This window comes from Colias philodice, chromosome 11 (genome assembly GCF_061535455.1).
Source record: "Colias philodice isolate Cphi_HAF_F1 chromosome 11, ilColPhil1 Martin Lab GWU primary, whole genome shotgun sequence".
Taxonomy (NCBI): domain Eukaryota; kingdom Metazoa; phylum Arthropoda; class Insecta; order Lepidoptera; family Pieridae; genus Colias; species Colias philodice.
In genome coordinates, this window is record NC_143096.1 from 6,559,979 (window position 1) to 6,577,229 (window position 17,251).

The window sequence follows — 17,251 nt, forward strand, 5'->3', positions numbered from 1 at the left end:
TATACAATGGTATATTATTATAGTTTTGTACCAATCGTCTACAAAATAAATAGGAACTATAAAATGGTGCGCTTTTTGTGGTTATTCTAACAAAAATGATGTTCATAGAATACATCTATATCTCTATTATATATCTATTATCTATGATATGTCTTTTTTTTAAACTAAACTTCTCTGTAACGTACCTTCGTAAGTGCTCAGAAATTAAAATTATTTATTACACCTACTTTCATAAACCTTTTCTATAAGGGTCACCGATGGAATACTATTAATATAATAAACGATTATTTGATAAATTGACGATAAAAATGCGTTGTTCCAACCTACATATTATGTATAATTCCCGAATTACAAGACAGTTGCAAAGCCAATTATAAAATTGAAATTCTTTAACGCTGCATTTAGATCAAATGAGCGAATTAAAATTTTAACCCCAATATGTCAAATTATTTTAGTGTATACAGGCGTAGAACCACAGCGTATAGAACATTCTTTCGATGTTATTAGTTCGTTAGAAAAAAATATATGCAATGTTCTAATACTGAACAACACTGAATACGAGTTTACTCAAAATTTTAGAGTATACTCGTATTCAGTGTTGTCTTTAAGAGTTTAAAAGATCACGGAAGAATGCTCTTGATCTAGCTCTAGCTCGATGTTTGTTTGCTGTAAATGCACCGTAAGAAGATCCAACATATTTCATGACGATTATCCTCATTAAGACGATACACAAAAAAAAATCCACTGCTTGGCGGGCGGAGTCTAATAGCTCGCTATCGCGAACGCGGGTGTGCGCGAAGTCATTCTTGCATACTCGCCGCGCTGCCGCTGGCCGACTCGGGACAAACATGTATGGAGTCGTCATACAGTTATAATATTGTTATACATATATTTAATTGTTGATTTATTGGTTTTATTTTCTTGCTTATAAACACAAAATTATCTTCTTTTTAACAACTACTTAGACATTATTAATAATTATTAATTATTATTATTTCGTAATGTTTACTTTATTACAAAATAATACAGGTTATAAATAATCTTTAAAATAACAAAAAATATTGTTACTCTGAAAAAATGAAATGGTACCTAATTACGCGGACTACTGAATTGATTTAGATAGAATTTGATGCTGACGTAGATATTACATCATGCCCAGAAATGAAAGGTACTATTTCTGAAAGAAGTTATAAACCCTAATTCTTCTCAGTCAAAGTCAAGAGTGGAAGATATCGCTAATACAGTAAAACTGATGCGAAACTTTGGATGTTAATTTGTATATTTTTTTGTTAGTTGTTACTTAATCACGTCAAGACTACATTACCAATTTTGATAAAATATAGCTAATTGCCTGGATTTACACATAGGATACTTTTTATCCGAACTGAACACTTCTGTGGGATAAAACAGGATTCACGATATATAACCTAATTCCACGCGGGCAAAGCCGCGGTCGGAATGATATTTTTTTAAATAAAAAAATTGTTTAAAAAAAACACAAAATATATTGACGCATGTATTTATTTTTTGCACTCTATTATAATTGTAATTATTCATTACAAATAATCAAAATAAAATAGCCAGAACAAAGTTAGGCCCTGGTAGGATAGGTAGGCAGGTACAGCAATGTGAGACGAACACTGGCTTATTTATACCAATAATAATGTATTATAATTTATAAACATTAAATTAAGTTTACTTTCTAACAACAAAAATACATAATATTAGCTAATGTGAAAACGAATCAACCAATCATCCCACAACAATGAAATGTGCACACAAATATTCATCCAAATCGGTTCATGTGATTAGGAGGAGTGACTGCAGCGCCATCCTCCGGGCCCAATTGTGTTTCCAGATCACCCAGGAACTCAATTTAATATACTTACACAAAATTTTTCGAAATGAAAACTCACATTACTATGTAAATATGAATATAAACCGGTTTTAGTACTAAGCAATTTCCCGCACAGGTGTAGTAAGTATAAATGAAATAAATATCAACATCAAATTCTTTATACAACATACTTATCTACCACCTACTAAGAAATTCTTGAAATTTTTTCGTATTTTTTTTAAATATAATACTACTCCAACGAGCTCCTGTTCCATAATTCCATATTACGTCCACCATACTTCCACTAAGTTCACCATGATTTTTTATTTCTTTGCACTTTGTTGCTTTTTGCTAAAAATGGAATCATGCGATAAAACCAGTAGAGCGTTGATAACATACATTTTTGACTGAATAAAAGTACTTACGAAGGAGTGGGTTCACATTGTGAACAATCAGTGGGTTTATTTTCCTTCTGGATTCCGGATTTCTGAAAAGATTATTTATGCTATAAATGAAAAAATCTTACACATTCGTTATGTACTTAAAACAGGGGTACATATCAAACATCGTCTATAATACAATTATCATCAAATTTAAAATAAAACCAACTTACTTCATTAATTTGTTCCAATTGTAAGCATTCTTTTTCCTCCAACCTTTATGTTTCTTCTTCTTATTTTCTTTATTGTCCCCATTTGTCTCATTTTGTCTTATCGTGTTGTCACCCTTTTTTACGATTGCGCGAGCGACACAAGTTCCCCGTGTGACGGCCGTAGCGGGAATGACTCGTGCAGCGATCGGGGTAGGAAGGTACAGGGCGGCTCTCGCTATATTGGCTGGTCAGGCGCTAATTTCAAGTATTTCTTGTTTATTTCAAAACCATCGCATATTTCAAAATTCTAACACGGTAGACGTATAGGTTGTATATTTTATAGTTAATATCCAAAAAGTCGTAAGTTTACGTTTGTTATTTTGAAGATGCCAGAGATTAAAAAAAAATAACAATGAGAACTTTGTATTTTTTTTCTATCGAGAAAATATCATGGAATCATGTTTCTAAAACGGTAGACGTATTGTGTTACTATTGAACTTTCTTGTCAAGAATTTTCATCACGACAACTTTAATAATATAAAAATTACGAAGGTTTAAAAAGGGCCGTAAATGTTAGAAAAATTAATTCATCACCTTAAAAGAGACATTTCATATCTGTGTGATTGAGTTTATAACGAACTAGCAATGCCCTGCGGTTTCACCCGCATAGATAGCGATATCGTGACAGTGAAAAGTCTACTATTATAGGTCGGACTATAGGTTTAATTTTTAATCACCTTCACCCCGTCCAGCACTACGCCTGCTCATTGTATTAAACAGTATACCTACTATTTTCTGTAGATGGACACTTTCAAAAATTCGTTATATCTTTTGAATGGATTATCCAATTTTTTTAAATTTAAAAAATATTTTGCTGGTATTGAAACAGTCTATAATAAAACATCATTTAATGGGATAAGGATTAATATATATTGTGTATCGATAACATGGTTTGATTACTGTCGGCACTTCTATTCACTTTGAAAACGTAAAAAAGTTGTTGTAGTAACATAACTACTGAAGATGGACATAATATGGTATCGCGGACTTTCTTGTAGATATTGATCCATTCTATAATACCGTAGAACATTTTTTGTTCTATCTTCAATAGATTCCGCAGTGCAATATAGCCTATGTTGCTCAGTGAAGATGCAGCTTTCTAATGATGAAATTTGAAATCGGTCCAGTAGTTTATGCGTGAAAACCATGCATACATACATACTTACATAATTACAAACCTTTTCTCTTTATAATATTAGTATAGATAAATAATATATTAAGTTTATAAGTTTATTAAAATAAATCTACATATTTATTTTTTTATAATTTATTATCTTTTTTGTTTAAAATATTATAAATGATCACTGTATATTTAATTCCGTATCGTCAAATCAAGCGCTTTCACTGGCAACTTAACCCTGGACGGGTTCAGGTGCTACCAGGGGGTGGTTGGTCTCAGAGTGGTAGCCGTCGATACCCGCGCTCCATTTGGTGATGTACAGTTCACCGTCATCACCGATGTATGAGACCTCGCCCTCAGTGACGAGCACGTATCCTCCCCTCCCTGTGGGCACGAGGTGGCCTCGCTCGGAGACCACAGTTCCCTCAGCTGTCACGTAGCGCAGCGCGAACTGACCGTACTGGTCATGCACCTCCTCGTGCTCCAGGGCTGGAAGTTGTCTTCGAGCGATCACTTTTTCCGTCTCCGGATCGTTTTCGTAGTGGTATGGCGCGCAAAGAGCGACTGCCACGAGCGCTGATAGTGCGATGTACTGTAAAAAGTGTTATTATTAGAAAAAATACAATTATTAAAATAAGATTAAAAATGCATTTCAAATAAAATGTACTTACCAATTTCATAGTGAAATTTATTGTTGTATTGCACACTGTGAGATACTCGTACAAATTGATGCAAATTTATAAATCACTTTATTTTTATATAATTCTTAATGAATTAATTAGGAGCTTGATCATATACCTTGGTGTTCATTAAAATTAGAATTCCTTTAGTTTGCAACACCAGCCAAACTTGACCTATATTGTATATTACATGATATTACTATTAATTATTATTTATTTTATTCGTATATAAAAGTGGGAATAAAAAATGAATTTTGTTAAATATACTCAAGAGTCAAGTGACATAAGGGCATGACGTGTGATGTATAATTAGGCATATTTTACCAAAATCGGTTCGTTCATCCATTTATTATACCTAGGTATATATGGGTAAAAGTGAGAATAAAAAAAAACGCATGTTGTCAAATATACCCAAGTGACATATCTAATGAAAGTGAATAACGAGTGAAGTACAGCTAGTATTATTTTTATTCAATTCGGTAAATCCATTTATTAGATTATAGCGATTAATTTGGGAATGAATAATCAAAATATGTGGTCAAATAATATACTCAAGCGGCATATCAAAATATGAACGGGTAACGTGTGAATTACAATTAGATAAGTTTTATCAAAATCGGTTCATCCGTTTATTACATATAGGGCACTTTAGGGGTGATAGTGGGGACAAATAAACCAAATGTAGCATGTCAAACGACAGGATATAACGTGTACAAGTGGGTACAATTAGACATGGTTTACATCAAAATCGGTTCTGCGATTTACTAGGGGTGGAAAGGGAGATTTAGTCCATTGTCCGGTGCGATGAGGCGGCGTGAGACGTGTTCCGCTCACGCCGCTCCATGAGGGTAGAGCTGGCAGGCTCTTAGCTTGTTTTGGCTCGGCGACGGGCTGCCGCTGATGGGGTCACGGAAGAATTATACCAATACCCGTGGCCCTCTCGTTGATGCGGCTTGACGGAACACAGTGGGGTTTTGGTCGGTAGGAATCCGACATAACCCACGACCCCTCCCCCGGAGGCCGTGGGTATCTATGCAAGATTTCCCCACTAAAAAAAAAAAAGGGGTGGAAAGTGGAAGGGTTGAAAGTTTGTGTAAGAAGAGGGGATATGGGAGCGGAAGGATAGACACACTGGAAATTTTAAGCTGGACTCAAAGTCACATAGGCCCTGGCCTTTGGCAATTTTTTTTGTAAATACATTTGTGCACGGTTACGGCCCAAATTAAAAGATGTCAAGGAGAAAAAAACTTATAGAAGTTATAGATAATACCTATCATGAACACACCGACATATCAACACACATGCAAACTTTCGCAATTATAAAATTAATTTGATGTAGGAATGTAGGTAATATTATGGATGTAGAAAAAAAAGGAATAAATAATTTTACTTACTTACAAACTTCCCGACGATTCTTCGTTGCGTTGGGGATTTTTATATTTTTTTTTTTTGAAATAACTAGCGGTCCGCCCCGGCTTCGCCCGTGGTACATGTTTACGTTTTCTCTACATAAGAACCATCCTCGTATTTCAAGGAATATAATAAAAAAAGAATTATCGAAATCGGTTCAGCCGTTTTCGAGTTATGCGCTTACCAACACATTTTGCGATTCATTTTTATATATAAGACTAGCGGTCCGCCCCGGCTTCGCCCGTGGTACATATTTACGTTTTCTCTACATAAAAACCATCCTCGTACTTCAAGGAATATAATAAAAAAAGAATTATCGAAATCGGTTCAGCCGTTCTCGAGTTATGCGCTTACCAACACATTTTGCGATTCATTTTTATATATAAGACTAGCGACCCGCCCCGGCTTCGCACGGGTGCAATGGTGGCCGGCCGGTACCGCCTCAAACGCTATGTCCCGCAATTTCGAATTTCGATCGAAACTTTCTTTCTTGATTTTCGATATATTATAATACGACATACTAATTACTAATCATAATTTTCATCTATAATTATTAATAAATACAATAGTAACTATTTGATATAGGTTAGGCATTTTATTTCTTGATTTTCTTTGATATGTAGGTAGATAGGTACGTAAGTTTTATTCAGTTCTGAATCAGAATTTTTTTGAACTGTCAAATGAATGACTCTACTATAAGTAGTAACTACTACGCAGTCACTATTCCACGCGGATGAAGTCGCGGGCACAGCTAGTTTTCAATAAAATTGTTCAACTGCAGGAACACATGACTCAATTTTATAGGTAGGCTGGTTAACATCGATAAATATAGACCATAATCTATTTTATTTCACACATTACCTGTGAAACAACAGGTACTCCAATACATTCCCTAGGCGTTGCATAGATTACTATTATTAATGTAAGGAAAAATATTAATCATAACATTTCATACTTCGCCTGAACCTGCCAGGCATTCTATACATTGCCTAGGTATTGTATAGAATACCTGGATTGTATAGATTACCGGTAACGTATTATAATATTTAATTATTTAGTAAACATTGGTTCGGTTTACTAGACAAAATCTCCACAACGTATCGGTATCGATAGGTGTTATCCTATTAAAAGCATTTATATTTAGTAATTGAATTAAAATTCTATTGAGTCATGTGCAATTGAACAATTTTATTGAAAATATTTTCCTTTTTTTCTTTGGCATTTCCGTTACCTTGCTCAAATGTCTAATGACATGCTAATGAATAAATAATAATTAATAATAATATACAATATAGGTCAAGTTTGGCCAGTGTTGCAAACTAAAGGAATGCTAAATTTAATGAACACATAATACAAGATGTTCAAGTTCCTAATGAACTCATTTAGAATTACATAAAAATAAAGCGATTTATGAATTTGCATCAATTTGTACAAGTATCTCACGGTGTGCAATACAACTATAATTTTCACTATGAAATTGGTAAGTACATTTTATTTGAAATGTATTTTTAATCTTATTTTAATAATAGTATTTTTCTAATAATAACACTCTTTACAGTACATCGCACTATCAGCGCTCGTGGCAGTCGCTCTTTGCGCGCCATACCACTACGAAAACGATCCGGAGACGGAAAAAGTGATCGCTCGAAGACAACTTCCAGCCCTGGAGCACGAGGAGGTGCATGACCAGTACGGTCAGTTCGCGCTGCGCTACGTGACAGCTGAGGGAACTGTGGTCTCCGAGCGAGGCCACCTCGTGCCCACAGGGAGGGGAGGATACGTGCTCGTTACTGAGGGCGAGGTCTCATACATCGGTGATGACGGTGAACTGTACATCACCAAATGGAGCGCGGGTATCGACGGCTACCACTCTGAGACCAACCACCCCCTGGTAGCACCTGAACCCGTCCAGGGTTAAGTTGCCAGTGAAAGCGCTTGATTTGACGATACGGAATTAAATATACAGTGATTATTTATAATATTTTGTTGTTTTATTAGATTTGCATTATAAGTTTGTTGTATTAACAACTATAAAAGTTTTTGCAATGACGGATGAATGCGAACACATATGTATTATGATAAATTAGATAGTGAAGAAAATAATAATATAGGGATTAGGAAAAAAAAAGTATGCAGGACTTGTAAGTCCTACTAAAGTTATGTATAACTTTATATAACAATAAGTCCTATCATATTATTCAGTTTAAATAATAATGTGTTAATATCAATAATTGGCATATGAAATATACACTCACACCATTTTTATTAGCAAAGGATGCTAACAGAAACCAAATGTGTTTTATATTACAAGTATTAAGTGTCTTATATATAGTATTACTAGCGGTCCGCCCCGGCTTCGCCCGTGGTACCTACATGTTTAAACTATCCTATCTCTCAAGTTGGATCGAACTGCACATGGTGTGCGAATTTTATTATAATCGGTTAAGTGGTTTAGGAGTCCATTGAGGACAAACATTGTGACACGAGATTTTTATACAAATATATTAAGATTAAGATAATCATCGACGTCATTATACTTAAGTAAGTATTGATTTTCTGTGATGAGAGAAAAGATAAAACTAACATAAACAAATTAATTTACGTCTCTATCTATGACGTGTAGTTGATGACATGGGCCGCACGAAAGAGTTATTATTGACACAAAAGAACTGCTAGATCCAGCAGCACCAGAATAAAAAAATATATATATTGTGTATTATGTAGTAGTTCTATCTACATTTTTATAATTAAAGTTAGACGACTAAGCTGAATGTTAGAAAAATATTTAAGATTTTCCATTATTTTCATTATGTACTTACATGTTAAGATTGCTGACTGTCCCATGGCCTACAAGAATGGAGAAAGCTGCCTGTTGTACAAAATTGTAGTTTTATAACAGGCTAGCTAGCTAGGTTCATTAGTTATTGAATTTAAAGGAACTAAAGTTTTGAAGATTTTTTGTCAGTAGGTACCCACAAATATAATTATTGAGCTATAAAATATGTTTCACGGTAATGTATACCGTGAAACATATTTTACAGTTCTTGTTTTACTTATACCTATTAGCCAAGAAAATTTATTGAGGAATAAAAGGATAGAGGTCTACATATAAACATAGAGCAGCAATTTTAGTAGGCAGAAATAATTAGAAACTACTTTACGTATGTACCTTTTACCTGTAAATATGGTAGAATACCTTGATTGTATAGATTACCGGTAACATATACAAGGTGTCCCGCTGTTGGTATACTAAGCTCAAAGGAGGTTATAGTTTTGCATACGTTGAAAATAATACTTACAAAATTCCAGATCCAGTTTTTTTCAAATATATGAATTCTTAAAATTCTACGTGTACACCCTTAACAAGCAACCCGCCCAGCTTTGTTACCAGTACGTGACCTATAGTTTAAGATTATGTTTCCATAGACAAAATGCTCACATTAGCGAAGCGGTGTATGCCTGCTGTGCGAAGCTAGAAAAGAAAACATGGATTTCAGGAAAAATTTAGCAATCATTTTTTGATGTAATTTTGTTGTTTAAGTATTTTTTACGTGATCAGTGTATGCAAAACTAAAAGTCCCTTCACAAATCTTGTCCTCCCGGATAGCCTGTATAAATATTGAGTTAACTCGATTTACTAGGTAAAATCACCACTACGTTTCGGTATCGATAGGTGGTATCCTATTAAAAGCATTTATATCTAGTAATTGAATTAAAATTCTATTGAGTCATGTGCTCTTGCAATTGAACAATTTTATTGAAAATTGTTCAATTGCAAGACTCCTTTTTTGACGTGACAACGAACCGAGAAGAATCCTTTTTTGACGTGACAACGTCTTATAATTCGATAGAGCCGGCTGCACGCACGAAAAAACATAACTCATGCGGCGTTACCTCGCTCTGAAGCGTTCCATGTAAGGCTTGAAGTGCAAGCGAGAGCGCGGAACGAGCGACAAAGAAGCACAATCGGATGTTGTCACGTTCAACTATCGTCAGTAAACCGACTTCACAGACAACCAATTTTATTTCTTTGGCATTTCCGTTGCCTGAAAAGTTCAAATGGCTAATGACATGCTAATGAATAAATAATAATATTATACAATATAGATCAAGTTTGGCCAGTGTTGCAAACTAAAGGAATGCTAAATTTAATGAACACATAGTAGATGTACAAGTTCCTAATTAACTCATTTAGAATTACATAAAAATAAAGCGATTTATGAATTTGCATCAATTTGTACAAGTATCTCACGGTGTGCAATACAACTATAATTTTCACTATGAAATTGGTAAGTACATTTTATTTTAAATGTATTTTTAATCTTATTTTAATAATAATATTTTTCTAATAATAACACTCTTTACAGTACATCGCACTATCAGCGCTCGTGGCAGTCGCTCTTTGCTCGCCATTCCACTACGAAAACGATCCGGAGACGGAAAAAGTGATCGCTCGAAGACAACTTCCAGCCCTGGAGCACGAGGAGGTGCATGACCAGTACGGTCAGTTCGCGCTGCGCTACGTGACAGCTGAGGGAACTGTGGTCTCCGAGCGAGGCCACCTCGTGCCCACAGGGAGGGGCGGATACGTGCTCGTCACTGAGGGCGAGGTCTCATACATCGGTGATGACGGTGAACTGTACATCACCAAATGGAGCGCGGGTATCGACGGCTACCACTCTGAGACCAACCACCCCCTGGTAGCACCTGAACCCGTCCAGGGTTAAGTTGCCAGTGAAAGCGCTTGATTTGACGATACGGAATTAAATATACAGTGATTATTTATAATATTTTGTTGTTTCATTTAATTTGCATTATAAGTTTGTTGTATTAAAGTGCAGACTATAAAAGATTTTGCAATGAAGGATGAATGCGAACACATGTGATAAATTAGAGAGTAAAGAAAATAATAATATTATGGAGATTATAGTCAACTCATCTAATTCTGTGACAAAACAGAATATGAAAAAAAAACCAGGTTAAACTTTATAAATTTTATTTTTATTTTTAATAGGAACATTAATCAATCTTCTATTTATCAAATGGAGCAAGTGTAATCTTAACACATATGAATTAACTCAGCGTAAAATGAGCTTAATCAAACCGCGATGACTTGCCTAATTCTGTGACAATCACCATAATTCGGTGATAGTACTTCTCTAATTCTGTTATAACCGAATTAAGTGAGTATTTATTATTTTTTAACACAAAAGTAAAAAAAAAATACAATTAATAAAAATATAAACATATTGAAAGTAATAATTATGTATTTATTTATCAATGAGAAATTATCAAAAGAGGGGAACCATAAAAAATTAATATTGGACATTATAATTGTTTGTGTGAACAGTGTACAGACTCATTTTTGACTGCAGAATATTTTGAATTGCGGATGTCAGCGTTGTTTCATTATATTTTCTATTTTTATTTTTGTCTTCCTCCATGCTGTCTAATAAAAAAAAAATAACTCACTTAAATATGTGATAAAAAAATAACGGACTTTTTTAAAATGCTTGAAAGCGATCCTACTTTTAAACCTGAGTAAAAATAAATATTTTCTGACTTAAACGACTAACGTATACGTACTTAAAACAATTATTTATACACGAATTGAAAATAATAAAAATTTGCTTGGTTAATTCGGTGACACTGTTTTGAGTTGCAATCTTGAAAATCGTTAACTTTTTGAACCCAGGAAATAAGGTATTATGCAAAAACAAATGAAAAATTACTAAAACCTTTATCGGTATCAACAAGAATATGTTTTTAACAATTAATTGTCAAAGTATCATGAACTTACACTCACCTTTTCTATTTAAAATTAATTAAATAATGACAGCACAGTTGCACGCTACCGGTGAAACGTCAAACATGGCGGGCGCAGTGACAAATCTCGTGATTCTTACTATCTCACCCGCACGATTTTAACAAAAGTTTGTACACGAAAAGAAGCTTTATTACCATACCATAGGGTTAATTTTAATGTATTGGATTTTACTCCTATAACGCTATAAAAGAGTCCAAACGTTGTATCTCCGAATTAAGTGAGTCACATAATTAGGTGAGTTTACCCTATTATAAACAAGGATGCAGGACTAACATAAGTTTTAAACAATAAGTTGTATCATATTCAGTTAAAATAATAATGTGTTAATATCAAGTGGCATATAAGAACATACACTCACACCATATATTCACAGTATCACAATATAATATTTCCTATACAGGGTGTCCCAGAAGTCGACGTCAAGCCAAAATTTTCTGACAGGTAATGAAGTACCACACGAGTTATCAGAAAAATTAAAAAAAAATTAAGTCATGTATGTCGGAGTATTGATTTATTCAGTTGTTATTAACGCCATCTATTGGTAAAGTTGTGAGTATTTTTAATATTGACGCAGTAAGACTTGAAGTTTTAACGAATGAATTTATGACAATGACAAGTGACAATGACATTTTCCTTGAGTCAGTAGTTTGGCTGGTTGGGGGGTGTCAGTTCGACCGACACTTGCCGCCCGACAGCCAACCGCGCCAGTTGTGCGCACTGATTCTTTTTTTATTATTTACGATCATGGCGGACGTTGAAATTAATCGCGAGGAATCTCCGAAAGCAGCGGTGGGATCTGACCATCATTCCTCCAGTGTATTTAACCGACACCCTGCTACTACGAGCGAGACATATTTCCGAGAATCGGCGAACCAATCCGCCCAATCAAATACTCCACCAACTGCAGGCTACGTGCGCGTACAGCTGCAGCGTGAGCGAGGCGAACGAGATCGAAGTCGTCATGTCAGGTATCTCTGACAAATCAGGTACGATCAGATTTATTAAAAAATACCGCCACGGACTTTGTAACAAGACCTTGCTACCTACCCTCAAATTAATAAAAATAATAAACGACCTTCAACTTCGAGCTCTTTTTGTAGTGACTTTAAGCAGCGTTAAATTGAAACAAATAACCATGTTATGTGCCACAATTGCGGCAAAATGGGGCACTATAAGCGAAGTTGTAAATTCCGTCCGCACATTAAGGTTTCACATTCGGAAACGTTTTAATTAAAATGTTCCCCGCCTGTCGATAAAAATGTTCAGTGCACTTATTGTTGCAAATTGCTGCATACAGAGCAGGTGTGTTTCTCTAAACAACGAGACGAAAAATTAAAAAAAAAAGTAATGATACAAAGTCCGTTAATATGTGTGTGTCTAGTCAGAATCGCCGCTTGTTAAAATTATTGTTGGTAGATTTCAATTACAAGCCGTCATAGATAGTGGATCTAACTGCTCGCTCATTCGTAAACCTATCGCTGACATTAGGACCGGTGTACGATATTTTTTTTTATTTACGCGTTTAACTGGTATTGGCTCCACTTTCACTCATTCTTTTTCCGTATTACTTTGCCTATAGAAATCGATGATGTTCACTTAGAGGTCGATGGTATTTTTTGATGGTAGACTCACAGGCTTTACCTCATGACGTCATTGTGGGGTGGGATGTTTTTACGCGACTCGGGGTAAATTTAATAATTAAAAATAAAGACGTTCACGTTTCTCGCGATGTTCGTGCGCACGTTTGTGCTTTGCAAAGTGCCGATATAGAAGCAATCGATACCTACCTTACAGACATCCAAGATATTACTCGTTTACGTGCTATTATTGAAAATTTTAATGAAAACTTCGTAAAGGGGAACTCTCAGACGGTCGTAACAACAGGTGAGATGGAAATTAGATTATAAGATCCGAACAAAATAGTGCAGCGTCAACCTTATCGCCTGGCCCCCGCGGAACGCAAGGCCATGATTGACATAATAGTTGGCCTCCAGTCTAAAAACATTATCAGCGAGAGTACGTCACCATTTTCAAGCCCGGCGATCCTCGTGAAGAAGAAGGATGGCTCTGACAGGTTGTGTATTGATTTTCGTGAGCTGAATTCGAATACCGTGCGCAATATGTGTGTCATGAAAAGCTGAGTTAATATCCTATGAGTTTACCAGAAATGTCTAATCAATTTGATGATTTGTAATAAGAGTGAGTTTTATTTTTCTAATCGGCTTTAAAAATTAATTATTAAACATTGAGTTATGTTAAAATAAAATAATTAGTCGCCAAGTAAACGGCATTTGTTGAGATACACGATTGTATTTATTATGTCGACGGTTGCGATATGACGATTTTTCCTTTATTTTTGTTGTTGATGTTTTGGTTAGTAGAAATGTTTACAATTTATTTTGTTGATCAATGCTAATAAATGATCGCATCTCTAGGCGCTTGTTTCTTTTTCCTTTCCTAAGAGGAGCCGATGGCGTAAATTTAGCATTGGAAGCTCCGCGCTTCATGCGGAAGTTTAGCGTTGGAATCCCTGCGCTGCACGCATAAATTAAACATTGGAAGCTCCGCGCTTCATGTGTTGGTTCTATCTACATTGGAAGCTCCGCGCTTCATGTGTTTGCTCTAACTACATTGGAAGCTTCGCGCTTCATGTGTTTGCTCTAACTACATTGGAAGCTTCGCGCTTCATGTGTTTGCTCTATCTACATTGGAAGCTCCGCGCTTCATGTGTTTGCTCTATCTACATTGGAAGCTCCGCGCTTCATGTGTTTGCTCTAACTACATTGGAAGCTTCGCGCTTCATGTGTTTGCTCTAACTACATTGGAAGCTTCGCGCTTCATGTGTTTGCTCTATCTACATTGGAAGCTCCGCGCTTCATGTGTTTGCTCTAACTACATTGGAAGCTTCGCGCTTCATGTGTTTGCTCTAACTACATTGGAAGCTTCGCGCTTCATGTGTTTGCTCTATCTACATTGGAAGCTTCGCGCTTCATGTGTTGACTCTACATGGGAAGCTCCGCGCTTCATGTGTTTGCTCTAACTACATTGGAAGCTTCGCGCTTCATGTGTTTGCTCTAACTACATTGGAAGCTTCGCGCTTCATGTGTTTGCTCTATCTACATTGGAAGCTTCGCGCTTCATGTGTTGACTCTACATGGGAAGCTCCGCGCTTCATGTGTTTGCTCTAACTACATTGGAAGCTTCGCGCTTCATGTGTTTGCTCTAACTACATTGGAAGCTTCGCGCTTCATGTGTTTGCTCTATCTACATTGGAAGCTTCGCGCTTCATGTGTTGACTCTACATGGAAAGCTCCGCGCTTCATGTGTTGGCTCTACATGGGAAGCTTCGCGCTTTGTGTAGGTTCTACGTTACAAACTTTGACGCAAAGTTGTGATCAGAGCTAAATAGGCTTAGAAATCGCGCGAGAACGCGCTTATTGTCAGAATGGCCGTGTCGGAGTATTGATTTATTCAGTTGTTATTAACGCCATCTATTGGTAAAGTTGTGAGTATTTTTAATATTGACGCAGTAAGACTTGAAGTTTTAACGAATGAATTTATGACAATGACAAGTGACAATGACATTTTCCTTGAGTCAGTAGTTTGGCTGGTTGGGGGGTGTCAGTTCGACCGACACTTGCCGCCCGACAGCCAACCGCGCCAGTTGTGCGCACTGATTCTTTTTTTATTATTTACGATCATGGCGGACGTTGAAATTAATCGCGAGGAATCTCCGAAATGTATTTATGGAATATTATATTATTGGAATATCATATTAAATATGGATTTTTTTTAATTCTTGAAAATGTACACCATGTGACAGTTTTTTCATTCCTGTTTTTACAAATATTTACTTTTTGCCAATTTTTTTCCTCTTACGTCATCCCGAATAGTGCTTTATGTAACCTGTGATCCTATCCCTGTGCCGATTACTCCAACTTGTAGGAAAATGTCATTTTATACCGTACCAAGTTTTCAAAATTAATTTTTCGCACTACTTCAACTGATCGTCCTGAAAAAAAAAAGTACTACTCCAGTTTGGCAAGTAGCTTTAAAAGTTAGCGCATTTAATAAGGATTCTAACGTGGTATAACACTTACTCCATTATATCTTAGATCGGTCATAAAAAATTTTTTTGTTAAACAAAGTCTGTTTTTAACAATTTCTTTGAAATTACAAAAAACGATTCTAGTGTACCTGAAGCGTTCCTAATGACCACAGCGTGGTTTAAATAAGATGGAGAGAGACATTCCATAAAGTGTGAGCGAGACAGATCACAGATAGTGACGCTTATGACATACGGACGCAAATAAGTGAACTAGAGTAAAATAAAGAGTCAGTTGCTAAGACATGACATGTTATGACTGCTGACTATCCCACGGCCTACAAGAATGGAGAGCTGCCTGTTGTACAAAATTGTAGTTTTAAAACAGGCTAGCAAGCTAGGTTCATTAGTTATTGAATTTAAAGGAACTGAAGTTATTGAGCTATAAAATTTATTTCACGGTATACAGTGAAACATGTTTTACAGTTCTTGTTTTACTTATACTTATTAGTCAAGAAAATTTATTCATCATCTCCCTTGCCTTATCCCATTTATTTGGGGTCGGCACGAGTCAAGAAAATTTATTGAGAAATAAAATTTAACTTTACAAGACAAGTAATTCATTTTTAAGATAATGATTAAATACTTTTTATAATTCTAAAACCTACCTATACATTTTCATTGTAATTTTAGGAATAAAAGGATAGAGGTATATAAACAAATGCGCTGACCATAGAAATCTAAATAACAAGACACTAGAAGTCGTAAGCGCGCGTGATTTTGTCGCCACTCAGGTGACTTTCACATCACCAGCTGTGCCACCAGTGTGTTCGTCACAGTTAAGTTGCTCTGGAGACGTATGTGTGTAAACATGGTGTGTTTCAGCATTTCCCATTGCGGAAATTCTTCCACAAGTTGTAATTATACTAATAAAGGAATAATATTTCATCGGTAAATATTTTTTTTTAGAAATAATGCCGTTTTTAGGGTTCCGTAGCCAAAATGGCAAAAACGGAACCCTTATAGTTTCGTCATGTCCGTCTGTCCGTCTGTCCGTCTGTCCGTCTGTCACAGCCGATTTACTCGGAAACTATAAGTACTACAGTGATGAAATTTGATGGGAATATGTGTTGTATGAACCGCTACAAAAATATGACACTAAATAGTAAAAAAAAGAATTGGGGGTGGGGCCCCCCATACATGTAACTGAGGGATGAAATTTTTTTTTTCGATGTACATACCCGTGTGGGGTATCAATGGAAAGGTCTTTTAAAATGATATAAAGTTTTCTAAAAAACATTTTTCTTAAAGTGAACGGTTTTTGAGATATCAGCTCTCAAAGTCGTAAAAAGTATGTCCCCCCCCCTCTATTTTTATAACTACGGGGTATAAAATTCTAAAAAAAATAGAGGTGATGCATGCTAATTAACTCTTTCAACGATTTTTGGTTTGATCAAAGTATCTCTTATAGTTTTTGAGATAGGTTGATTTAACTGTAATTTATTATATTTGCTGCTACGGAACCCTTTGTGCGCGAGCCCGACTCGCACTTGGCCGGTTTTATTCCTTAAAATTATAGAATATTTACAAGTATTACGAGTGTCACCATAGTAATCGAAATAACAATGAATGACACAGTCGAGCATTCTTATTATCACGTTTAACACAAATTTCAACCTT

General features: G+C 35.6%; 3 protein-coding genes across 3 annotated transcripts; 2 read left to right on the top strand and 1 right to left on the bottom strand.

Moving 5' to 3' along the window:
* Nucleotides 1–3,787: 3,787 nt before the first annotated feature.
* On the bottom strand, nucleotides 3,788–4,323 carry LOC149484660 (flexible cuticle protein 12-like). The gene is made up of 2 exons (XM_089700378.1): nucleotides 4,281–4,323; nucleotides 3,788–4,201 (listed from the first exon to the last, which is right to left on the bottom strand). The coding sequence occupies exons 1-2, from the start codon at nucleotides 4,287–4,289 to the stop codon at nucleotides 3,842–3,844; spliced, it is 369 nt and encodes a 122-aa protein (XP_089556504.1). The 5' UTR covers nucleotides 4,290–4,323; the 3' UTR covers nucleotides 3,788–3,841.
* Nucleotides 4,324–7,061: 2,738 nt separating this feature from the next.
* LOC149484661 (flexible cuticle protein 12-like) lies at nucleotides 7,062–7,663 on the top strand. The gene is made up of 2 exons (XM_089700379.1): nucleotides 7,062–7,179; nucleotides 7,258–7,663. Exons 1-2 carry the CDS (start codon nucleotides 7,171–7,173, stop codon nucleotides 7,615–7,617), a joined length of 369 nt encoding a protein of 122 aa, XP_089556505.1. The 5' UTR covers nucleotides 7,062–7,170; the 3' UTR covers nucleotides 7,618–7,663.
* Nucleotides 7,664–9,979: 2,316 nt separating this feature from the next.
* Nucleotides 9,980–10,472, top strand: LOC149484662 (uncharacterized). Its single transcript, XM_089700773.1, has 2 exons — nucleotides 9,980–9,988; nucleotides 10,067–10,472. The coding sequence occupies exons 1-2, from the start codon at nucleotides 9,980–9,982 to the stop codon at nucleotides 10,424–10,426; spliced, it is 369 nt and encodes a 122-aa protein (XP_089556899.1). The 3' UTR covers nucleotides 10,427–10,472.
* Nucleotides 10,473–17,251: the final 6,779 nt, after the last annotated feature.